General features: G+C 35.2%; 6 protein-coding genes across 9 annotated transcripts; 3 read left to right on the top strand and 3 right to left on the bottom strand.

Moving 5' to 3' along the window:
* Window positions 1-1065: 1065 nt before the first annotated feature.
* Window positions 1066-1740, bottom strand: LOC112088944 (the record flags this gene model as incomplete). Its single annotated transcript, XM_024159506.1, is given in 2 exon segments — window positions 1066-1218; window positions 1735-1740. Coding segments are annotated over 2 exon segments (159 nt in total), but the record flags the coding sequence as incomplete, so codon positions are not given.
* Window positions 1741-8575: 6835 nt separating this feature from the next.
* Window positions 8576-13778, top strand: LOC18024107 (phosphatidylinositol 4-phosphate 5-kinase 9). The gene is made up of 9 exons (XM_006407560.2): window positions 8576-8792; window positions 9612-10996; window positions 11096-11263; window positions 11360-11525; window positions 11691-11801; window positions 11922-12109; window positions 12196-12353; window positions 12446-12605; window positions 13042-13778. Exons 2-9 carry the CDS (start codon window positions 9780-9782, stop codon window positions 13316-13318), a joined length of 2445 nt encoding a protein of 814 aa, XP_006407623.1. The 5' UTR covers window positions 8576-8792; window positions 9612-9779; the 3' UTR covers window positions 13319-13778.
* Window positions 13750-15869, top strand: LOC18024108 (ras-related protein RABC2b). Its single transcript, XM_006407561.2, has 6 exons — window positions 13750-14156; window positions 14823-14891; window positions 15010-15075; window positions 15171-15292; window positions 15367-15495; window positions 15584-15869. Exons 1-6 carry the CDS (start codon window positions 14021-14023, stop codon window positions 15674-15676), a joined length of 615 nt encoding a protein of 204 aa, XP_006407624.1. The 5' UTR covers window positions 13750-14020; the 3' UTR covers window positions 15677-15869.
* Window positions 15870-15913: 44 nt separating this feature from the next.
* On the bottom strand, window positions 15914-18135 carry LOC18024109 (ras-related protein RABE1e). 3 transcript variants are annotated; one of them, XM_006407563.2, is made up of 8 exons: window positions 17893-18135; window positions 17402-17474; window positions 17211-17311; window positions 16902-16967; window positions 16726-16823; window positions 16572-16634; window positions 16383-16475; window positions 15914-16281 (listed from the first exon to the last, which is right to left on the bottom strand). In XM_006407563.2, the coding sequence occupies exons 1-8, from the start codon at window positions 17963-17965 to the stop codon at window positions 16192-16194; spliced, it is 657 nt and encodes a 218-aa protein (XP_006407626.1). In that variant the 5' UTR covers window positions 17966-18135; the 3' UTR covers window positions 15914-16191. The 3 variants fall into 3 exon arrangements, with proteins under 3 accessions (XP_006407626.1, XP_024015503.1, XP_024015502.1); XM_024159735.1 differs by having other exon boundaries at window positions 17398-17474; window positions 17893-17931; XM_024159734.1 differs by having other exon boundaries at window positions 16726-16967.
* A 771-nt stretch (window positions 18136-18906) lies between these two features.
* On the bottom strand, window positions 18907-21229 carry LOC18024110 (ankyrin repeat domain-containing protein 1). 2 transcript variants are annotated; one of them, XM_024159342.1, is made up of 7 exons: window positions 21213-21229; window positions 20598-20807; window positions 19807-19898; window positions 19627-19705; window positions 19423-19517; window positions 19240-19335; window positions 18907-19153 (listed from the first exon to the last, which is right to left on the bottom strand). In XM_024159342.1, the coding sequence occupies exons 2-7, from the start codon at window positions 20776-20778 to the stop codon at window positions 19073-19075; spliced, it is 624 nt and encodes a 207-aa protein (XP_024015110.1). In that variant the 5' UTR covers window positions 20779-20807; window positions 21213-21229; the 3' UTR covers window positions 18907-19072. The 2 variants fall into 2 exon arrangements, with proteins under 2 accessions (XP_024015110.1, XP_006407627.1); XM_006407564.2 differs by lacking the exon at window positions 21213-21229 and having other exon boundaries at window positions 20598-20884.
* A 45-nt stretch (window positions 21230-21274) lies between these two features.
* LOC18024111 (serine/threonine protein phosphatase 2A 57 kDa regulatory subunit B' beta isoform) lies at window positions 21275-24029 on the top strand. Its single transcript, XM_006407565.2, has 2 exons — window positions 21275-22753; window positions 23540-24029. Exons 1-2 carry the CDS (start codon window positions 21620-21622, stop codon window positions 23885-23887), a joined length of 1482 nt encoding a protein of 493 aa, XP_006407628.1. The 5' UTR covers window positions 21275-21619; the 3' UTR covers window positions 23888-24029.
* The last annotated feature ends 462 nt before the right edge of the window (window positions 24030-24491 follow it).

A 24491-nucleotide genomic window follows, 5' to 3' on the forward strand; every position in this document is an offset into this window, starting at 1 on the left:
ACTTGGAGAGGGTTTTGACTTTTTGATTGACGTCATTTTATTGTCTATATACCACCCCCGTGTCATGTGTGGTCCTTTTTTTTTATTATTACAAATACATAAACATCAATTATAATACGTTTTTCCTTGTAATATAACTGTCTTTCAATTGATAGTTTGACTTCTAATCAATTACCATTTTAAAAGTACTGAAAGAAAATTTGAAAATAACAAATAGCAGAAAACTGCATGGAACCTTTTTTTCCGGAGAATAACATTTTTCCCAAAAGATATCAAAAATACCATTTTTCAAAAATTGTATATCTCATAGATTTTTCTTAACCAAATTAGCATATGTATATATATGGCAAAAGTTAAATTATTTTTGTTGCAAGCTCATCGTACGTATTTGAGTTTAAATTGTGAAATAAAGACAGCATTGGGACAAACCGTGGCCTATAAAAGTTTTTTCATATTCTCATATAATTTTACAAAAACCTTACTCAGATCATTCAATTATTAAGGTTTTAGTTATAGAGTACTGATGACAATGGTTAAAAATGAATGACTTGTGTCATAATAATAAAAACTATACTAGAGTTTTAAATTTACTTTGTTTTTTGTTAGAGGTGTTTAATCTGAATTTTAAATGTCAGATTGGGTTTAAATTCGGCTTTGATATTTTGGATAACGAAAATTCAGATTATATTAACTGAGTAATCGTTGAATCATTAAAAATGAACACTCATAGTTTGTTGTACTTGTAGTGCTAGTTGCATGTTCTAAAGGCGATATTTTTATGTTTGGTCTAAAAAAAAGGACAGAAATCACTATAAAGATATTCGAAAACAAATTTTGACTAAAATATACACATATTTGGCCTTACCTTTTTTTTTGGTTAAAGGTTTTTTTGGCCTCACTATTCTCCAAACTTATATCAATTATATGGCAGAAGATCTCGAATAAAATAAACACCCGAATATTATATCTCAAATCCGAATATTCTTTTATTCTCTCACACGAAGAACATACCATGGGAGTTGATACAGTTAAAACACACACAAAATGAAGATAAACAAAACATAGAGAAGAGAAAAGGATCAGAGAGAGTGAGAGAGAGAGTATTACAAAGTAAATTCATAATCTGCTGATTCCGAGGGGAACCGAAGCTTGCCAAAGGATAGAAGTTGCCCAATTTCTAGAGGGAGATAAAGAAAACTCGCTGTCTGAATCAGCTGTCTATTCATCATCAGCCTTCTGCAATCATTATTGCTCCATATCTTAAAACATTTTCCTTACGAGAACACAAAACCACTTAACTACACATTTTCCTTTTTTTTTTTCTTGCATTTAGGCCATCCCCTAAAGATACACCTCTAGATAAATCAGAGGATCTTTACCTTAGGGGATGGCCATTTTCTTTTAATTTGTGGTGTTGTGCCAAATTAAGAGAGGTCTCATCAATGGAGGCTTGCTAGGGGTTTTTATAGCTTTTATTTTTCTTTTGTGTTTTTTCTTTGTCTATGGTCATGAAGACATCTTACATAAGCTATAGTGTTCTTTCGACTTTTTCTCCTTTCTTTTTCATTTTTTAAAAGACAACTTTTGTAACAAATCACCCAATATATATATTTTTCTCTTTGTAACAATGGTTTAATATATTTTATGTTTGTCAATGTTCATTATAAAAGATATACTCGTATATATATATTGTTAATAGATCGATGCAGGACGCTATGTTTTGGAATAATATACACGCATTTATTCTGTATTTACAAAATTTTGCATGCTGAATTACACAATAAATAATATCTGAAAATTTCTCCAATGTACGAGTTTAGGCTAAAGCCTCCTGGTATAAGGTTCTGAAAGGTATTTTTGTAAGGACTTTACGATAAAATTTGTGAAAGGAGAAAAAATGGAGATATATTGCTTAAAGGTGAATAATTTAAAATAATGAAATATGGTATAAAGAGAGTTTGAAAGTACTTTGAAAATTCACACATATATATATATATACATATATATAAGTGGAAGCAGATGATGGAAAATAGGGGAGTATTACGTGCATATGCTTGGAATTTTGGATCATCTCATGGAATATGCCATTATCAAAGTTGCCTTTTCAGAAATATACACTCATCTGATGACATACACAATAATCAGGTATTTATTTATTAGATACTTTTTCCTAAAGCTTTTTATTAAATACTTGATCAGGTACAATACCTGACGTACAAAATTTTAGAGTTTTTGTTATGTGAGCTCGATACAACTATAGCTATAATTTAAAATTTTCTTTTGAACGTTTAATTATTTTTTTAGAATAGTTGACATGTTACTATATCAGAAATCTAAAATTCAATTGGAAATTTTAATATATTTGAAAAAACAAAATTATAAATTTAATAAACATTATTCTATGATATTTATTTTCTTAGTATACAATAAAAAAAATTCCTCGAGACATACATTCATTTTAAACTCTCATGATAATAAAACCATTTCATTTCGTAAATTTTACATCCGTATATGAAATTCACCTGTAATTTGGTTGTTAACTATTCTCCTAAGTTGGATCCACCTAGTTTGACCCTAAAAAGAAGTTGGATTGATGGATTCACCCTAGTGAATTGATGGGCTCCTGCTCAACTTATACAATCAATAATAGCCCCAATATTTTACAATGCATAATGGTTAATTCTTAAATTAAATGAAATAATCGCTGTGCAGATATCAATATTTAGCTATGTTTATTTGTGTATAAAAATCCAAATATACGAAAATAAAAATTACAAATTATATAGAGATTTGAATTTTTCTAAAGACCAAATTAAAATGTTCATGACCGCAAGTCCTTCGCTTCCAGTAACTCCATCATCAACAACCGAATATGCTGTGTTTACTAATCGAATTGTTGCAAACAATAGAATCTGGAAGCCCTATGAGCCTTAAATCTCTCAAATGAGCGAAATTCTGTCATGTTGGGCTTCACAAACCCAAAGTTATTGACTAGTAAAATTAAAAAGGAATAAAGCATGCATATATATATATATATATACATACTGTATGCATATATGTTTGGTGGGGATTGAGGAACCCAACTGAATGTGACAGGCGAATACATGCATGATCAAAAGTTTTGTACGATGTTTTGAAATCAAACAAGAGAATGATGTTCTGTCTCTTTAATAATGCTCCTTTGTCCTCCGAATCTTAACGCAGGTAGATGGGATTTGCTATGTTTTTTTTGGTGACCCTTAAGTACTCTTTTTACTGTCATTTAATAAAGTTTAAAGGTAAATTTGTAAGTTCAAAAGGTAATTTATAGAGTACAATTCTCAGAAATCCCACACTTTATATTTTAGTTTCCACAAACACTATAACTTTTAATCGAAAAAACACACTATAACTTCTCAAATTTACAGAACTACCACTGTTCTATGAAGAAAATTAACCCATTATTTTTCCAAATTATTTATAGAAACCGCAAAACAAAACTCTGACATACTAAAATACTAATATCTGAAATTTTACAATCGTTGTAGTAGTTTTGAGAGTATATTTTATTATTGTATGATTTTAGGGTAATGCTCTTTTAAGTTAGGCCATATTTATAACTTTGATGTGGCATTTTTCTTGAGACATTTTCGCTTTGTTGGGGCATCCTTTTATATATGATAATTTCCCCAACATCTAGTTTTCTTCAAGAAATAAACAATATAATCGATCAAACCGCTACCATACGGTGTGATATATATATATATATATATATAGACTAGCCATAAAATGGTAAATGACTGAATGAGGTCAATCATACAAGCACTAATTAGAATTTAATTAGAAGAAGTCTTTGACGCATCTAGTTTTCCCTTAGAGATATTATATTGAGGTCCCCTACTAGCATTAGGACAAAAAAGAAGATTATCACTAAGCAATTAGGTCATAATCCACATGATATTGTAATCTATAGTTAACTAAGTTATCTACCAATATTTGAATGTGATTAGATATTGATGTCTCCATAATATAGTTTAATTCCCACAATATATATAATAATAATATTTATGATGTCTCAAAAATGATATCTATATAGAATATGTGTACTAGATTGCAATCCACGAAAAGTACGTTCATCAAATTTTAAACCAATAAATGATTTTGTAATGACTCTACATGCAAAACAAAGCAATGCATCTGTAGAGATTTTATTTTCAAGTTTTACAAAAATATAAAAAAAAACATTGAAAAAGTAAAATTTTCATCCAACTGCGACGTGGACTTAAAACTTTTTAATCTATCTGCAGGAAACATTAAAAATATTTGGTCGCTTTTCGTGGTTCATTACGGCACACAATTAACATGCAGTATGATCCAGACTAGTCATCGGGATCGTATATTATCAGCAAAACAGAAATACAGAATAAAAAACAATCATACGAAATAAAATACAGAAAATTGTAATTACTTGCCAAACATAATTTCGGTTTTTTATATTAAAATAAAACTCGTAGTCAAATAGGCCATGATCAACTTTTGTAACCAACTTGAATGAACGATAATTGTTAGTTGTTACTGTCGTCGGCAGAACCCATTTTTTTTTTTGTAATCGCCTGAAGAATGCAATGAAAGTGACTACACGGACCTAACACTAAATTAATTACCCCTTAATAATTATTGGTCTCATAAAAGTAATTACTTTTAGTCTATTCTACGTGATGCATACAAATGTGCACATCAATCCTGGGGCCAACAAATTTATATCAGATTAATTTTGTAAAAAGGTTGATTTACAGAAATATATATATATATATATATATACACACATATACATACATAATGACAAATGGTGATTGATTTTTATTACAATAATTTGTCAACTAAACATATGAACAAAATTGGTTTGGTCGGCATCTAGAGAAGGAAATATCCACCTTTAAGAAGACCTCGCAACAGTTATATGAATCTATTTTACATTATATATCACAAGGAAACGTCGTTCTCTAATGAATGACTGATTTTTTTCTTTTATGTTTTACACTGCCCTTTTTATTAGAATTTAATGGTGGTAAGTATCTTGTTAGATTCCGGATGTAATTTCTTTAATAAACGTTCAACATGTTAAATAGTTTTTATATATGTTAAGACTTCCGTGGTAGCCACGTGTATTGTGCACTAGTCACTTTCACGTGTATTGGGCAAATATTTTTACCAAGACCTCTAGCTAATTTTATTTGTCCAATATGCTAGAAAAGGTATTTGTTAATATGAAAAATAAAATAATAGAGGAAAATATCTTATAGATCTGCGGCAAATATCACGTACCTACAATTTATGATTATATAAGACTTCAACTTGCAATTGCTGTAACATAATTATATACGCTTACATCACTCGCTTGGATGCATGCATAAAACACCCCTGGCTGTAGTTTGGTGGTACTTGATAATTAAGAGGCATATAAACATTTGTTCTCTCTTCTAATTCGACTGTTATTGGAAACAAAACAACCTGTGTTAGACAAGTTGACTGTGAACTTTAAGTCTTTAATCCATATATTTCATATGGTGTGAATCATGTGGTTGTTGTACTTGTACCCATTACATATTCCGAAATTAGTTGGACTCTCGCTAAAATCACCCGAGTTATTAAAAAAATGGACTTATTGACATAATTCGAAACATGGTTGTATCTGAAAACAAAAGGCAAAAAACTAATATTTGGAACTAAATGAAATTATAAGAATAAACTTTGCTAAATGCGTTAGTAAATTTCTTAAAAATAGGAATTCTAAGGGTCAGTTTCTCTAATCCGTGATGTACGTTAATTTAGGGGCGTATACTTCTTTTTCGACGAATTAATTACTGTTTTAATATCTATAGTCCTACAGACTATAGTACCATGAAAACTTATGCAAAACGAGAAGTTATCTTTTTAAGTAGGGTGGTGAGACTCAATTCAGAGAGAGCATTATCCTAGTACCAAACAATACAAGTTCGAAATATTGCTTTAGTCACACAGTTATCAAGATTTTCCAGAAATGAGAAGGTATCTTGTACTTGAAAGGAGTGGAGATCGAGTCATTGGTCCATTGACATTGGGTTTGTCATAGTTGACAGTTTCGAAGGTTTATTTTTATATATAACGGGTATACTTAATCCAATCAAGAAAACAATAGAAAGCATATTTGTGAATTTTTGATAAAATATTATAATCTGTCGTTATGTTCTACATTGTGACTTGATGAAACTTACTGTTTCAATAATTGAAGCTTTTTTTTTCTTTTCTTTTTGTCGATCGTTGTACGAGAGTAGTAAAAATAGCCTCCGGCATCATCATATATATCTGATCTTCGACATTTTTTTTTTTGCCACATTCTATCTCATAATTACATGCATTTTTTTTGAATGAATACAACCTATATTTTATATAAAATTTTCTACGTTATCAAAATATCAAACATCTTAAAACCAAAAAAAAAATTTCACACATGCATGTATTAGATATGACAGATATGATAAGAAAAAATGAGCCGTATGTTAAAATACTAAAATTTTAAATTTTTTCATTTAACTTTTCAAACAACATAAGATCCCCGTTTGATAATGCAGTATACTCTCGATTGCTAATTTACTGAATATATTCCTCTCGTTAAAATACAGTTAATTTAAATAAATTAAATGATTAATGATGAAGAATGTTTTTTGGTCTCGCATAATTAATTAATAAATTAAAGTAATAGTGGAAACTGGAAATAACAACAACGAGAAAGCGACAACATAATGGAATTTCTTTCTAATAAGTGGTAGCCAACCCCACTATACTTGCATCGGTGGCTTTGTGTGAATGGGTTTACTTATTATTTATTTTGTCTGGAAAGAAAAGGGTTTACTTATCTGATGTGATGAGATCTAATGCACATCTAATTAAATTAAGAATTTTGATAGCTCGGTAGATGTATGTAAGATTTTAGAACTATGATGATATGCCCCTTCTCTAATCATTTTGATGATATATTGCACGAGATTTTGTTATTGAAATCATTGTATATAGATAATTTTCTCACAAAAATTTCATGGTTAAATATATCATTTAGAGAATTTTTAAGATACATTGTCTACTAAACGTTATTTTTGGAAAAAGTAACTTAAGTTTGGAATCTAACTCTGAAATACGGTGGTAATGTGTATGATTAGTTGATTGCACGAAAGTCAGATGTAAATAGAACACATATAATCCAAAAGATGCGAGACCTGTAATGCTGTTTAATATAATAATTAAAATAGTAATCTAACTGTAAAATGTTACAAGATAATTGATATTATATGTGCAAATAGTCATTTCTAGGCCACTAGTGTTTTACTCACATTACATATACCAAATAAGTAAACGCAATATCACACTGAACCCACGACTATTTTGTGAAAGTTCATAAGAAAAGCTTTGAATCGTGCAGATTAATACGTTATTAAGTTAAATATGGCCTAGTCCGGATTTCGATATCCAAGACTACAAGGATTGAGAAAAGATAAGTACGGGTTATGAAAAAGTTATATCACAGATTTAATTTTTTTTTTTTAATTTCATAAGGCTTAGGTTGGTTCACTGTTATCTATGTTCTTTTGGTTCATTCGTAAGTTGTACACTTGTACGTAGCATGGGAGATTATTATACTTTTTAGTTTTATATTGTTAGCTAAGAGTTTCCTTTTCTTCTCTTTTTGGCTTATAAGTTTCCTTCCTTTTTAAAAGAATATGTTAACTTTTCTGATCACTAATCCCAGCACCGTTATAATAATGCACCGAAAAAGATATGTAAAGGTGTTAATCATATATATAGCACATTACAACGACTATCATTAGCACCTTACCTTACCTTTTTTTTTTGGGTTACATTTTCTCCCTTTTTTTTTTTTAAGAACGAAGGCTTATATATGCCAATTTATGGTCGGAAAGTAAAGTAACCGTTGAAAATGTTTGAAAAAAAAAACAAAGAGCTACGAGTTTTACCAGTTACAACATAAGAAAAAGGTCAATTAGATGAGAAATAACCATTATAAATTCCAAAATTAATCTTATATTTCGCTTCTCTGTTTTAATTTTAGAATTCTGAAATTCAGACTTGTACATTCCGTCGAGCACTAAAGTCTTTAAAATCAACAAACTCTTATTTCTTTCAAACTCAACTCGTTTTGTGCGACTCTTTTTTTCCTTTCAAACTCAACTGGTAAGCAGAAGTTGACTTTAAAATTTTGAATTGCACGTGGATTAAGTGTAAGAAAAACACAAATGTTCCCCTTCACCGGCCAAGCAGGTCAACATCTCTACCTTCTAAAACACATATTTTTTTTTGGTTGAATATTAAATTTATGCTATAAAAAAATATTTGCTATTAAAAATATATCGTAGACCACAATGAAAAGATCTGAGAATTGATAATTATTAAATCGATTGTTCTTAACTTTTCTAAGAGATTATATATAACCACAGTTGCAATTCATTAATGCGAGGGCTAAATTGTAAGAATATAATTTTAAGTGGGTTAGATAAGAAAATATCTAAAAAGTAGAGAATGTGAGGACGGTCATGCGAAGGTTAATATCGGTCTTTACTCTTATGGATGTAAAGTAGTAGCTTGATTTTTTATGAAAATTGGACAAAAAGAGTTTCTGAAATAAGAAGCTGTTATTGTTGTGGCGCTTACTGCTTCAGCTTCGGGATTTGGTCCGATCGTCTCGTTTAGAAAGATTGACCAAAAAAGCCACAGAAGCTGAAGAAGAACGAGAGGAGGAGCTGTTTAGTTTTGTCCCTACGGTTTGTGCAACTCTTACTTGATGTTCTCGATTTGGTTTTCGGATCCGGTTTCAATTTTTTTTGGGGGCATTTCTCGAGTTTGCTTGTTGTTTGTTTTTCTAAATTTTGGGTTCTCTTTATATTGAAGTCTTGAAACCGGGATTTTCGATTTCGTTTGCTTCCATTTTATCTTTGATGAAGATTGAAGATTGAAATGGAGTTGCTTTGGTGATTCTGATAATCCAAGTTTTAATCTTTTTTTTTTTTTTGTTTCCAAGTCATGGCTATTGGGTTTGAAGAGAGGAGTTTCATTTTGAACTTTTATGAGTAGAGATTTTAAATTTAGATTGAAATTTTGAAAGCTGTGATGAACATTTTGGATTCCTTTGATCAATTCCTAAAAAAAGTAGGATTCGCTCTAGCTTTTGGTTTGGTAAGTTTGGCATACTCTGGCTTTTATTTGGAGACGTGAGAGGAATCTCTTCTTTAACGAGAAATCCAAAAGAAAAAAAGTTTTTTTTTTAATGATTTATAGATTTTTTAAAAAGACATTATGATTGCATTCTTCCCTAAAAGGCATTCTTTTTGAGAGAGAAAAGGGGTTTTTGTTTGCTCCTCTCATTCTCAGCCTCTCTGTGTGAAAATTGATGAGTTCGTGTTCTTTCAAGTGGGGCCAAGAATCAGATGCGTGTCTTAATTTTCGTTTTTGATAGAGATTGGAGGAAGTCTTTGCTTTTGTGACCATAGTTCTATATTTACATGTTTTCCTCATTAGTTTTTAGATTGTTGTATTCATCAAAAAGTTCACTAATTTCCTTTTTCTTCTGATTCTGATTCTAGATTCACATATCGTGACTTGGAACGTGATTCTTGTTCTTCATTGACGGAGTGCACATTTTATATGCCAGCCTCATGTTTTGTTGAAAAAGCATTCTCCTTGAAGCTGTGACGCCTTTTGCTCTGCAGTTTTGTCTGAGCCTTTGTGCTTTAGCTTCTTTGGAGATTTACATGTCTGCCCCTGTAGTGGGAGGACCAGTTGCTTGTGCAGAAAGAACAAAATCTGTTGATGCGCTCACTAAGAAAGAGATCATATCAGCGCTAACCAATGGAGAAATCACCGAAACTTCTGAGGATGCCAGGTTCAGAGTTAGGGAGCTTTTGCTCCCCAATGGCGAGTCCTACAGTGGTTCTTTGCTTGGGAATGTTCCCGAGGGATCAGGGAAGTACGTGTGGTCAGATGGGTGTGTTTACGACGGAGAGTGGAGGCGTGGGATGAGGCATGGAAGTGGAAAGATGAGATGGGCCTCCGGGGCATGGTATGATGGTGAATTCTCAGGAGGTTATATGCACGGTACAGGGACTTACATGGATGCTAACAACTTAACGTATAAAGGAAGATGGAGGCTTAATCTGAAACACGGGCTTGGATATCAGGTTTATCCGAATGGAGATGCCTTTGAAGGTTCTTGGATTCAGGGTTTGGGAGAAGGGCCAGGGAAGTATACTTGGGCTAATGGAAATGTCTATCTTGGGGATATGAAAGGCGGGAAAATGTCGGGAAAGGGTACGTTGACTTGGATTACTGGAGACTCCTACGAAGGGAGTTGGTTGAATGGTATGATGCATGGTCTTGGTGTGTATACATGGAGCGATGGAGGTTGCTATGTTGGGACATGGACACGGGGTTTGAAAGATGGTAAAGGCTCGTTTTATTCAGCAGGAACTAGAGTTCCTGCCGTGCAAGAGTTTTACTTGAACGCTCTTAGGAAAAGAGGCGTTTTACCGGATTTGAGAAGGCAGAACCAAGTTGCTTCTTCGGTTAATATGGAGAACCTTAGAGTTGGTGTGAACCGTGATAAGCTCTCGAAAGGGAGCTTGATGAACTTAGAGCAATCTCGAAACGGAAGGGTTTCTTTAGAAAGACGTTGGAGTCTTGAAGTATCTATTGAGAAAGTGATTGGGCATGATTACTCTGATTTATCCGAGGCAGCTCTAGATAGTGGAGGTAGTGTGCAGTATAAAGCAAACATACCGATTTTGGAACGGGAGTATATGCAAGGTGTTCTGATTAGTGAGCTCGTGGTAAACAACGGGTTTTCACGCACGTCAAGAAGAGCAAAAAGGAAACACAAAAGGCTTGTTAAAGAAGCTAAGAAGCCTGGGGAAGTTGTTATCAAAGGTCACCGAAGTTATGATTTGATGCTCAGTTTGCAGCTTGGAATCAGGTATGCTTCTTAGCTCCTTATAAATCTGTGTCCTGTGACATTGTTTAGCTCTAGATTCAGCACATAGTATTGTGTCACTGAACTAGTTCAAACATTTAGATACACAGTGGGGAAAATCACGCCCATACAAAGGCGAGAAGTACGGACAGCAGACTTTGGACCTCGTGCTAGTTTTTGGATGAATTTTCCTCGAGCTGGCTCCACTATGACTCCTCCTCACCACTCTGAAGATTTCAAATGGAAGGACTATTGCCCAATGGTATTCAGGTTAGTATTTATTATCTTTACTCAAAAGCTTTGCGCTTACATTTTTTTTAATACTAGTTGCCTCCATTGTGTTTACATTAATTCTAAACCTGGTAGGAACCTGAGGGAGATGTTCAAGATCGATGCAGCTGATTATATGATGTCCATTTGTGGAAATGATACCTTGAGGGAGCTTTCTTCTCCAGGGAAGAGCGGGAGCGTCTTCTTTCTGTCTCAGGATGATCGGTTCATGATTAAAACACTCAGGAAATCTGAAGTCAAGGTTTGTGACCACTTATGCACCCACCATCTCTGTTCCACATCAATGTTTCCTAGCTTTATCCATTACTAAATTTTGAACCAGCAGTTTGTGTAGACTCTTTGTTCTGCTGGCCAGAGCTTGTGTGTAATCTATAAAAATGGAGTGTAATAAAATCTTCATGTGTAGGTTCTCTTGAGGATGCTTCCAGATTACCATCATCATGTGAAGACGTATGAGAACACCCTCATTACCAAATTCTTTGGCCTTCACAGAATCAAACCATCAAGTGGTCAAAAGGTCCTGATACCAAATTTATGATTCTTATCTTGATTTGTACTATCATCAGTTTTGAGATAGTAACATTGGAAAATCCAAATCAGTTATAATACTAACTTTAAAAATCTTCTTGCATCGCAGTTCCGCTTTGTGGTGATGGGTAACATGTTCTTTACAGATCTAAGAATTCATCGGAGATTCGACCTTAAAGGTTCGTCATTGGGACGCTCTGCAAACAAAGTCGAGATAGACGAGAACACGATACTTAAAGATTTGGATCTCAACTACCACTTCTTCTTGGAACCTTCTTGGCGGGAAGGTTTACTAAGGTATTGCTCTCTCCAAGACCAATTTGTAAGATATATATACATTTGCCAATTCATGTTTATAATTTAGTCTCTGGTGGTGTAATCAGGCAACTAGAGATCGATAGCAAGTTCTTGGAAGACCAGAACATAATGGATTACAGCCTTTTGCTCGGTGTGCATCATCGAGCTCCAGAGCACTTAAGGTCCCAATTGGTCCGTTCTCGAAGTATAACAACTGATGCGTTAGAAAGTGTAGCTGAAGATGGTGAGATTCTTATTTTTTTCATAGCCTCTAGAATGATTCATACACATTCGAGATCCTTATTAATACAGAATCTTCTAATGATGATGGAAAAGATACAATCGAAGACGACATGTTGTCTTACCACCAAGGATTGGTTCTTGTTCCTGGGGGAAGTGACAATATTGTAACTGGCCCTCACATCAGAGGCAGCAGATTACGAGCATCAGCTGCTGGCGATGAAGAAGTCGATCTCCTTCTTCCTGGAACAGCCAGGTAAACTAACTCAACTCATTGGCAAATGAGAAACTAAGCGTTATCTTAACATAATGTTGCTCAATGTCATATAGAAACTAGCGCCAAAACACTCAAGTTGTGTTGAAAATACAACAAATTAAAAGCATTTCTAAGCTCATGCACTTGTAGCAATAATGCAGTCACACTTCTAGCTTACTAGTGTCTAGTATTCATCAATTTCAGAAGATCTCCGGGGTAAAATTAGGATTCAGTTTTGGATTTTTTTTTGACTTTCCTATGATTAGAACACCAAAGTCTCAGAAACAAATGATGATGACAAAGAAATGGAATACATGTGATCCAGACGACATGCAACTGATGTATGCTGTTTTTTTTCACTCCCCGTCCCGGGTTTCGGCTACAAACTTGGTCCGGTTCTTGAACCGGTTTCTGAGAAATATCTCCATAATTGCAGGTTGCAGATACAGCAAGGAGTGAACATGCCGGCAAGAGCAGAGCTGATACCGGGAAGAGAAGAGAAAGATAAGCAGATTTTACACGAATGCTGCGACGTTGTGCTCTATCTTGGCATTATAGACATCTTACAAGAGTACAACATGACCAAGAAGATCGAGCACGCTTACAAATCTCTTCATTTTGATTCTCTTTCGATCTCAGCCGTTGATCCTACTTTCTACTCCCAACGTTTTCTTGAGTTCATCAAGAAGGTGTTTCCCCAGAACAGCTCATAGAGAAAGGGACAGAGAAAAGAGTACAGTTATGTTTTGTTTTTGTAGAGGAAAATGCAAAAAAATGTTGTAAGTATCTATCTATAAACAGACCTTGAGATCTTCAGTAAGGAAACAATTTTTCTTTTTCTCAATCGCTGCAACCGCAAAACTTAATTGCAACCGTAACCGCACTTCTTGATTGCATGAGATATTTGGCTTCATTATCAAACTCAAGAAACCGGAATCTAGGCAGAAATAGACACGTGGACACATGACGGACTTCGGAAGAAAGTTGAAATAGAGAACAGAGATACGTGTCGTGAAGCAAAATGTCAGAGAAAGAAAGAGAAGCAATGAAATTGACGTTTTAAGTGTAAATTGTTCAATCTCTCATAGACGTTTTGCATTTTTTTTTTTTTGGCTCTGTAAAGAACAAAGTTTCTTCATGTCTATTAATGTATGAATCATAGATTCATCTGCACAGGAAAAGCTTTCACCTTTTTTGATTCATTCATAAGAAAAGTGGAGAGACAGAGAGATTTTGATAAAAACAAGAAGCATCTCCATTACTATACATTGAAAGAAGTCAAAATTAAGTTTTTTTTCTTTGTTTGTTAAAGTAGGTTTATCTCGTTTGGGATCTTTTGCTATTTTTCTACAGTATTGAATCGACAAAAGATAAAAGAAAAAGAAATCGAGAGATTTACAGTGAGATTGTAGAGAATGGGATCTTCTTCTGGGCAAAGTGGGTTCGATCTTTCTTTCAAGATCTTATTGATTGGAGATTCTGGTGTTGGTAAAAGTAGCTTGCTTCTCAGCTTCATTTCCAGCTCTGTCGAAGATCTTGCTCCTACCATCGGTATTTTCTTCATTTTCTGTTTGATTCCTAGGAAAATGAGCTGATAAAATTCGTTTTTCTTGTTGAGATATTTTTTTATTTGTTTTGAGAATGGTACTTAGCTAAATCAGTCTCAGGGCTACAATCTTGACTGGTTATTAACTCATATCTCTTTGTCGGCAACCTGTTGATTTTGTGTTTGAAGAGAGTAAAACATCATTTTGACCTTTTCCTTAAAACAGGTGCTTACAGTTTCTGAGCTAAAAGTCCTGTCTGGTCAAAATTCAAATGAAGTCAACTGAAAATTGAGACTTGAAGCTTTCATTTTTTTTTATTTTCTGCTTGTTTCCCGGGGAAATGAACTGAGAAATTATTTTTTCTTGTTGTGACGTTTTCAGATATACTTAAAGTTGAGACTTCAAGCTGTGTCATTTCTTTAGGCTTACTAGTGTCCATTAGTGGAAGCTCAGGAATCTCTCAAAACTTATATTGGCACTCTGAATTCACATTTGACCAGAATTTTTTTTTGTGGGGTTTTGACTTTCTGTCTGTTTCCGAGTCAACTTCGTGCTTGAAGATCATATATCTGTCTGAGAAATTCGTAAAACCGAAAATTGCTTGCTTTTCTTGTTTCCTCTGCACTAGCATTGCTTTAATTTGCCTGATCTGATCTGTATAACATTGTAGGTGTTGATTTTAAAATCAAACAGTTGAAAGTAAGAGGGAAAAGAGTAAAACTTACAATCTGGGACACAGGTAAGCTAATTCCTATAGAGAAAACACAAATTCGAGATACAGTATTGATAATTGGGAATTGTAGACAGTTACCACAAAATTCATGGTCGATGTGATTTCTTGGCTTCTTATTGTGTAGCTGGACAAGAAAAGTTCAGAACATTGACGAGTTCATATTTCAGAGGCTCCCAAGGAATCATTCTTGGTAATGATATGATCACAGAATCGCTGGTTGGTGTTTTGGTAAAAACTTCCTAAAACTTTTAAAACTTTGTCCTGGTTTTCTTGATGATGATGCAGTTTATGATGTGACGAAAAGAGAGACATTTCTAAACTTAGCAGATGTTTGGGCTAAAGAGATTGAGCTCTACTCGACTAACCATGATTGCATTAAGATGCTTGTTGGCAACAAAGTCGATAAAGTGAGTAGTAATAATAACACTTGCTTGTAATCAAATCAACTTGAATTTGGTTTCACTTATAGCTGTCGTTACAGGAATCTGAGAGGAGGGTTAGCCGAGAAGAAGGCATGGCTCTAGCGAAAGAACTCAAGTGTTTGTTTTATGAATGTAGCGCAAGAACCCGAGAAAACGTGAAGCAGTGCTTTGAAGAGCTTGCTTTAAAGGTAAGAGAGAATCTTGATGATCCCTTTTCACTTTCATAATTTTCGGAAATGAGGAAAGTGAATAATTGGAGAGGTGTAAAATGAACAGATTTTGGAGGTACCTAGTCTTTTGGAAGAAGGATCAAGCTCTGTGAAGAGAAAACCTGATTACCGAACTCATCAAAGTCGGTGTTGCTCGTGAGCTGATTGGTTTGCCTTTTCCAATTGGAATGGCCTCTTTTGTGTGTAAATTTCTCAAGAAGATGAAACTTTGTAAATTTTTCAAAATCCTTAGATCTTTCTTCTTCTTCCCTCGACTGATATTGTGTAGTAAGTTAATAACCTCACCATACAGAAGAAAAAAGACCGCCTCATATTCTTATATTGTGTTTACTTTTGGTCTCAAACTCTGGATTTGATTAGAAAATACACTCAAAAGTGCAAGGAGAAATCTCTTATTTCGAACGTTTGAAAACGTAGATTACTTATACACACCACAACACCTGCATTGCACTAATTCAAGGTCTTTGAACTCTTAAAAATTGTCTACCATTTCCAGTGTTTGGCCATGGAGATAGCAAAATAGACATAAGATCACAGCCCATCAATGAAGTCTCTCTCCCTAAGTAACAATAACAATAAGAACTTAGGACGATCTCTGAAGGATGCAAAGAAGATTAAAGTCGATAAGAGATCAGGAACAGGTCCATGGAACTACTAAACATAACTGCAGCAAGCTGATTTCTCAGTTGTAGAAGACGATGAGGCTTTGTTAGCATCTTGTTTAGTGATCTTGATCCCTTGGGGCTGCAAAGCAACAAAGACAGTAGACATTTTCTCAGCAATCTACATAGTCAGTTTCATAATCTAAGCATCGGATAAGTAGAAGACTCCATGTGCTTCTTTACCTCAGCTTTTGTGTCACTTTCTGTGAGTCTTTTTTTAATGTCTTTCGCGATAGATGTGAAAACCTCCTCGACATTCAGCTTTGTTTTTGCACTCTGCAACAGTGTCCAAACACATCGTTTTGAGAAAATTAAATCTTTAAACGAAAAAATGAACAATGAGATAAACATGTCATATATTTTTCAGCTCACCGTCTCAAAGAATTTGATTCCATACTCATCAGCCAGAGCTTGTCCCCTTGACGTTGGGACGGCCTGTAGAAGAAGATGCAGAATTAGTATACTAAGAAATGTAAGCAAACATAGTCAAGAATGTGAACAGAGTACACAGAAAAAAAAAAACTACCCTTTTGCTTTCGTCCATATCGGCTTTGTTACCAACCAATATCTTGTTGACACTATCTGAAGCATGTTGTTCAATGTTCCTCATCCAGTTCCTAATGTCTGTAGAAACAATATGTATTAGTTCCCACAAGTGTCTTGCAATATTGTTCCTCACAAAAAGAAAAGCCAGAGACATACTGTTGAAGGATGACTCATCTGTTACATCATAGACGAGTAATATACCCATTGCTCCTCTGTAATATGCTGCAAAAAAAAAAAAAAAAGATGGACCAAAGGTTTTTTTTTTTAAATGGCATCTAGACGATAACAACAAGTAAAAAAAAGTAAACCCATCGACTTTTTTCATCTTCTAAAAGTACCGCATTTCCTGGAATGTTGTGTAATTATTATCAACAGAGAAATGAATAGACTCATACAAATTATCGAGTAGCTTTTAGTTAACTTCGGGCATAAAATCGTTATATTCAGAGCATAAACCACTTTTACCTGTAGTTATAGTTCTAAAACGTTCTTGTCCAGCAGTGTCCCATATCTGCAATTTGATACGCTTCCCATCAATTTCGAGTGTTCTTATCTTGAAATCGATCCTGGAGAAGAAAAAAAAAGAATTTAGACAAGTGTTTATAACAACACTCAAGACGAAACACAAGAAAACAGCCAAATGAAGAAAGACATACCCAATGGTAGTAATGAAACTTGTGGTGAAAGTATCATCCGAGAAACGCAGTAACAAGCAACTTTTTCCCACACCTGCGTATATACACACACATAAGCACAAAAAGAAAAGAAGAAAAATTAACAAAAAACTATAAACCGAATTAGAAAATGTTCAAGTAAACAAATTTATCTGAACTACTTCTATCATCAACTTATACAAATGTTTTATTCGTTCTTCACAATCCTAGCATGCGAATTTGATTATTTCCAATTGAGCCAAATTTTTCCATAAACAAAACTATATCGATACTTGAATTAAGAGAGACTAGTTGATTAAATACGAATAGAAACACACACACACACACAATATAACACACAAACCCTAATTCAGATAGCAAAAAGAGGCACGAAAGAAGATTCTCAGATAAAAATCGAACATTTTATGAATCGCTGGTTTGTTAAATACTTCTAAAGAGTGAGAGAGGTAGAGAGAGTGAGGAAGAGACTTTACCGCTATCGCCGATGAGGAGGAGCTTGATGAGGTAATCATAGTCTGAACGAGCTCTTGCCGGCGCACCCGCCATCGGAGAAGATAAAAGTAATCACTTATGTACCCTCTTTCTCAACGGAAACTAAAACCAAGCTCTGCTAATTTTCCCCGGAAAATCTCTTCTCACCGGAGAAAGAATATTTTCCTGGAGGAGAAAGCCAAAAAGAAAGGAATGGCAGTAAAAACGATTCTCAGTAGTGCTGCTATAAAGTTGCTAATTGGTGGATCATATTTTACTGTATTTGTTGTATTAGTCTTCATTTATGAATTCTTCGCACTTAAAGCCACTAACTTATTAAATCCCTCAACAAATTAATAAATTAATAATAATTAAGAAGTCCACAAAGATCTCATTCTTTTATTTTCCTCGAAAGGAATAATTATCATCATAATCTACCCCAAAAAAAGAAAGAGATCATACATTACTTAGAAAAACCCAAATGAGCAAACTCCGAATAAATTACATTTTTCTATTTATGTTAGGAAAAAAAAAAACTTCGTAAACACTTGTGCATATCAATTTTTTCCGATTTTTTTGGAAAAAATATTATAACTATCAATTTTTCCGATTTTTTTGGATAAAATATTATAACTTAAACAAGTCGTTGAGATGTTTTGAAATTGACTACAGTTAAACAGGATTCTTCCTTTTCACGAAATATCTACCAGTTTAGACAATAATCTGCAATTGAGAAAAGACTTGTGTTGACAGTATTCAAAGTTTCAAACTAGAAGTAAACGTTGTGGAAGAAAGTTTTAGAGAGGTCTAAAGATGGTGAAGGGTTGAATTCAAACGAATAAGAAAGATGCACCGATGTAGTAGTATTGGTGTGTATCGTCGTTGCCGGAAAAATAACTTAGGGAGGTCTTGCTTAGGTGTCTAACTGTTATTGGCTACAACCATTGCCTTGCTCTGTGCATACGTAGTAGCTTGGACCAACACAGCAGAGCTTAGTTTTAGTTTCTGTTTAGGTATTGTTCAACTTTCTGTTTCATCAATAACTAAAACAGACACGTCGTTCTTAATTCATAGGTATCATCAGTCACTATCAGATTAAAAACCTTGGTATGAGAAACCACCGAAAATAAAATGAGAAAAAGTTAAAACATTTAGACCCGAGCATATTAATTTGCAGAATCACTAGGAGATTACTGAGTCGCCTATAGCAGCTTCGAGAATCCTCCTAGCATCAGTGTTTACATCAGCTAATTCACCTGGTGTCTGCATAATCACAACCTTGCTATCACTAATCAATACTTACTTCGAAAAGCCAAAAGAAATGATTTTAAGTGTTATTCAAATGTTACCTTCCCATAGGAGTTTTTCAGCGTTGGTGAAGCCCCTGAACCCAGCAAAAACCTAATCACATCAACATGCTCACCTCTCGCTGCATGATGCAGAGGCTGTGAACAAGAAACACTTTTGAGATTAATTACCGTTCAAAGAGATCGGGAGAGGCAATGAGTCATTTGAAGTTGGAGAATACTTACACTGTCACCTTCTATGTCGACTGTTTCGATCATTCTCTTCACTGATTCGGGATCACTAGCTCGGCTAAAAAGAAGCTCTATTATTTCCAAGTATCCTGCGAACCCAGTTTCAACAAAAAAAAAAAAGAACAATAACTTACAGAACGTGACCATGTCGTGAGAAGTAAATACCAAAAGAACGGTATGGGCCATGACCAAATTTACCTCCAGCACAAGCATCATGTAGAGGAATTGCTTCGTCTTCATCTTTGACCTCCATATTAGCTCCTCTTTCTAGGAGAAGCTGCAGCAGAAATCAATAGGCAATTAATGAGTTTACAAATACATCAGCTTTAAAAAGTCTGTAGAAACGACAAAGCAGCGAGCAGCAAAAGCAAAAGTAACCTGAACACAAGGGAGGTGACCATATAGACACGCCAGGTGAAGTGCCGAGTCATTATCCTCAAGTGGCTCATCAACTCTCCCATTCAAATTCTCTATCAAATTCAAAGGCGGATTAGGAAATCATCAGAAAAAGAAGCATATTGTCTTCATCAGCAGAGTTCTCTTAAAAACCACAGACAGTTGCACACATTAGGACATATCAGCCGATTCAGGTGCAAATGTGATAACATTACTAGTCTACCAGTAGAAACTTATCTAACTTTCATCAGTTAAATAAGAGAATGCAGATCTTTTGTCATGTCCATCACAGCATTAATCAACAAATCACTCAAACAAAAGAAAGATAGACAGAATACACAATAGGCAAAAAACTACAGTTGTCTATATCTCTTCTCCTTCCAAAGTGAAACTAACGAAATGTGCAAACACCAAAACAGACCAGTGAGCTTGCTAAGATAGATTCAAATGGAAGAAGAAGCCCTTAAGGAGGCTTAAGAGGAAGAGAAGAAAGATGAGACAAGAGCTTAAGTAGAGTTCTCGTTTGTAATGGTGTGGGAAGATCCAATTTTTGGGTTACGCACAGCTCAGTCAAGACAACATTACTCTTTGAAAGGGATGGTTTTGAAGATGCCAAATCTATTGGTTTCATTAAAAGCTTGAGGCTTTACGTCCTGGGCCAGCTATCAAGCAATACGGAATTGAAGTTGAAATCGAAAACCCTAAGCGTCGGTTTCTCCAGACCAGAAGGTTAAGAGATTCGTTTAAGAGCAAGACAAGAAGAAAGGAAGTACCAATGGCGGTGCCCAAGGCGACGACGTCACCGGATTGAGCTGCGGCGGCCAAGTCACGGAGGTGAGAGGAAAGCTCGGGATCGCCGTCGTCGTCAACGCCGTTTTCCTGAATAAGAGCGTTAACTCCGTCAACATCGTCTTCTTCTTCCATCAAACCATTGCCTCCCCTCGGAACTGCCATTGTCGTAGTCAACCTTTCCCTCTTTCTCTCTCCTTTCTACACCGCGCCGTGTAATAATTTTTCCTTTTTATCAACTAAAGTAATCGCCGCCGTGCAATAATCTCGATTAAATTTAGGTTTTCTCGTTTTGTATAGTCACTGTCCATATACATTATTACAGAGATTTGTTTAAACGATTTTTTTGTACATTTTAACACTCCTTTAATTGTATGTGAAAATCAATTTCTATTTCGCGCAAAAACTAATCTTGATTATTATAAGTAGTTATCGCGCAAAAAGTAAGTTATAGAATTGATGTTTCGCGCAAGAAACACTGGAACGACAAATATTTATGATAAATAAAATCTATCGACACTCAAATGATAATACTAATATTTTTATTTTTTTTGTTACTGTAGCTAATTTTGATTTCAGTCTTTTTCTCCTTTAGCCACCTCTCTCTCCTCTCTCTATCTATCTCCCTCTCTCTCGCTCTCTTCCTGATTTGATCGCCGGGAAATCATAGCCGTCCGATCAACCAGCGTATTCACCGAGAAGATCTTTTCGATCACTCCAATGGTTTGACGCCACCTCAGATTTCCGACAACATTCCGGTACTGTTTCTAGCCTTTTCCACATCTTTATCCGCGGGATTGCGAAGATGAGGAGCTCGATCCAGGAGAGTCATAGTGGGAGCTATCTGCGAAATCTTAGGATTTGAAATTTGAATACTCAGGGTTTTGATTAGTCCTCCGTTGCATGCTGATCCAATTTTGAGCTCCTCTCCCAGTGAATCTCCTAGGGTTTCTTTCGAGTCGGGGGAAAAAGTGTGATTCTTTTGAGTCCTCCCTTGCGTGTAGCCATGTTTAAGAAAATCATGAAAGGTGGGCACCGAAAGCCCTCTAAATCCGAGGCTAATGAACCGTCTAGTTATGGTCCTGGTTCCAATGTGGTCGTTAGCCACGCTTCTCGTGGCGCACTGACTACTTCTTCTCCGTCGCCAGTGACGGCCACTCCACCACCTCCGCCGATGGGCTCAGTAGAGCCACTCCCGTTGTTCAGGGATGTCCCGGTTTCAGAGAGGCAGACTTTGTTCTTGAGGAAACTTCAGAACTGCTGTTTCCAATTTGATTTCACTGACACGATTAAGAACGCCAGAGAGAAGGAGATTAAGAGGCAAACGCTGTTGGAGCTTGTGGATTTTATACAGTCTGGAGCTAGTAAGATCTCAGAGTCGTGTCAGGAAGAAATGATTAAGATGATTTCTGTCAATATATTCCGGTGTCTCCCTCCGGCATCACACGAGAATACGGGTCAAGAGCCTGCAGATCCTGAGGAAGAGGAACCTTATCTGGAACCTTCTTGGCCTCATCTACAGCTAGTTTACGAGTTGCTACTGAGATACGTTGTTTCGACTGACACAGATACTAAAGTGGCAAAACGGTATATCGACCATTCTTTTGTGTTGAAGTTGCTCGACTTGTTTGATTCTGAAGACCCGAGAGAGAGGGAGTATCTAAAAACCATTCTTCATAGAATCTACGGGAAGTTTATGGTCCACAGGCCCTTTATTAGGAAAGCAATTAACAACATTTTCTATAGGTTTATTTATGAGACAGAGAGACACAGTGGGATCGGGGAACTCTTGGAGATTCTAGGCAGTATCATAAACGGGTTTGCGTTGCCTATGAAGGAAGAGCACAAGCTATTTCTAATCAGGGTGTTGATACCATTGCATAAGCCAAAACCAATAGCTGTATATCATCAGCAGTTATCTTATTGCATCGTTCAGTTTGTGGAAAAAGATTATAAGCTCGCGGATACAGTAATCAGGGGATTGTTAAAGTATTGGCCCGTGACAAACTGCACCAAGGAGAATCTCTTCCTTGGAGAACTTGAAGAAGTTCTTGAGGCAACACAGCCTGTCGAGTTCCAGCGTTGCATGGTTCCATTATTCCAACAGATTGGTCGCTGCCTCAATAGCTCTCACTTTCAGGTTAGTAATCGTGTATACATTATCACCTTAAATCTGGAGGCTTTGTTCTGTTTCTGCGATATAATTATGTTTCCAAATAAATTTAGCATATCGAGGCTATGAATTTTAGATATTGTGTGCTAGTGTGCTCGATGCCTATCACCTTCAAGTCACCTTTTTTTTTTATCTTCACTTGGGTCTGATTCATCCACCTGCAAAGAGTATGCAACTTAAGTAAAAGAACAATGCCAATTTACATAGAAGAACATCGACCTTCCTATCACCTTTTTTATGTTACAATTTTTATTGCATTGCTTGCTTCTTCGTCCTTTTATCCCGTGCCTTTTAATTTCATTTCACAAAATGATCATGATTTTGCTGTTTGCACTACACTGATTTCGTTATTGTGATTATCTCATGCTGTCGATAGATGCTACTCTTGAAAATGAATACTTGGATTCTTAGATCACCTTCATTATCCATGAAACACTCATTTCAATCTTCTTGGACTGAACTAACTCTTCGAATGTATTGGTACTGTTGCGTTTGCTTTATTCACGAGTCGTGGATTTCATTGCACAATGCTATTAATCAGAGAATAGTCGGGGGAAAAAAAAATAGAGATATAAGCATCTTTCTCTGTGTGGTAGTATCCATTTGTGTTTTAAACTGCGTAGGTTTGATCTTTCTTTGGTTCTGTTCACGAGTCTATAATTAATTTCACTGGATGCTAGCAATTACACAAGTTTCCTGTTATATCTCTGTGCAATCGCTCTGGGTTTTGCCTGATACGTACATTCGATACAGGTTGCGGAAAGAGCACTGTTCTTGTGGAACAATGAGCATATTGTGGGTCTTATCGCGCAGAACCGAAGCGTAATCCTTCCAATCATATACCCCGCACTGGAGAAGAATATCCAGTCTCACTGGAACCAAGCAGTTCATGGTCTAACTGCAAATATCAAGAAGATGTTCATGGAGATGGATCCTGAGCTCTTTGAAGAATGTCGGAGACAGTATGAAGAGAAACAAGCGAAATCCAAACAAGTAGAAGAACAACGCCAATTTACATGGAAGAGATTAGCCGAAGCAGCAGCAGAGCGAGACGGAGTTGGAGGAGGAGAAGGAGAAGAAGATCATATGATCACTTCCTAGATCGATTAAAGAATATGGTATTATCCTTCACTTTTTTGTTTGTTTGTTATCTCATTTTAATCAAATCGTTGATTATTATTATTTTTTTCAATTTGTAAACTTCGATTGGTTTTTTCTTATTTTGAGAATCATCGATTCTGATTTTGGTTGCTCAGAGAATAGTAGAGAGAAGTGAGCTAATCACTATCAGAGAATGTCATCTGTTTGTACGGAATCGGGCTTTAGTACTAAGAATGTGTTTGTCATCTTCTGTCTAGTTTATATTTTCGTGGGAGGTAAATTGAATTTTTGTGAAATTTTTTATATCATATTATCACATTGAATTTTAGTGGGAGTTTTAGCTAAACTAGTATTAATTATTTATAAGCACTACAAATAAATCAATTATTCTGACTCGTCAATTTAAGCCAACAGAGATGACATTAGACCATAAGAAAACATAAATAAAGTACATGTTTGATACTGCATGGCTACTACATGGCGCCATTATTTACTGTACTCTATATTTCTTCATCATTACAATTCATTAAGTATATAGTCATATCATTAAAATAGGTCAACTTCTTATTAAGACCACTTTTTCATCTCTTATCCCACATGAGAG

Source organism: Eutrema salsugineum, unplaced genomic scaffold (assembly GCF_000478725.1).
Source record: "Eutrema salsugineum unplaced genomic scaffold, Eutsalg1_0 scaffold_13, whole genome shotgun sequence".
NCBI lineage: Eukaryota > Viridiplantae > Streptophyta > Magnoliopsida > Brassicales > Brassicaceae > Eutrema > Eutrema salsugineum.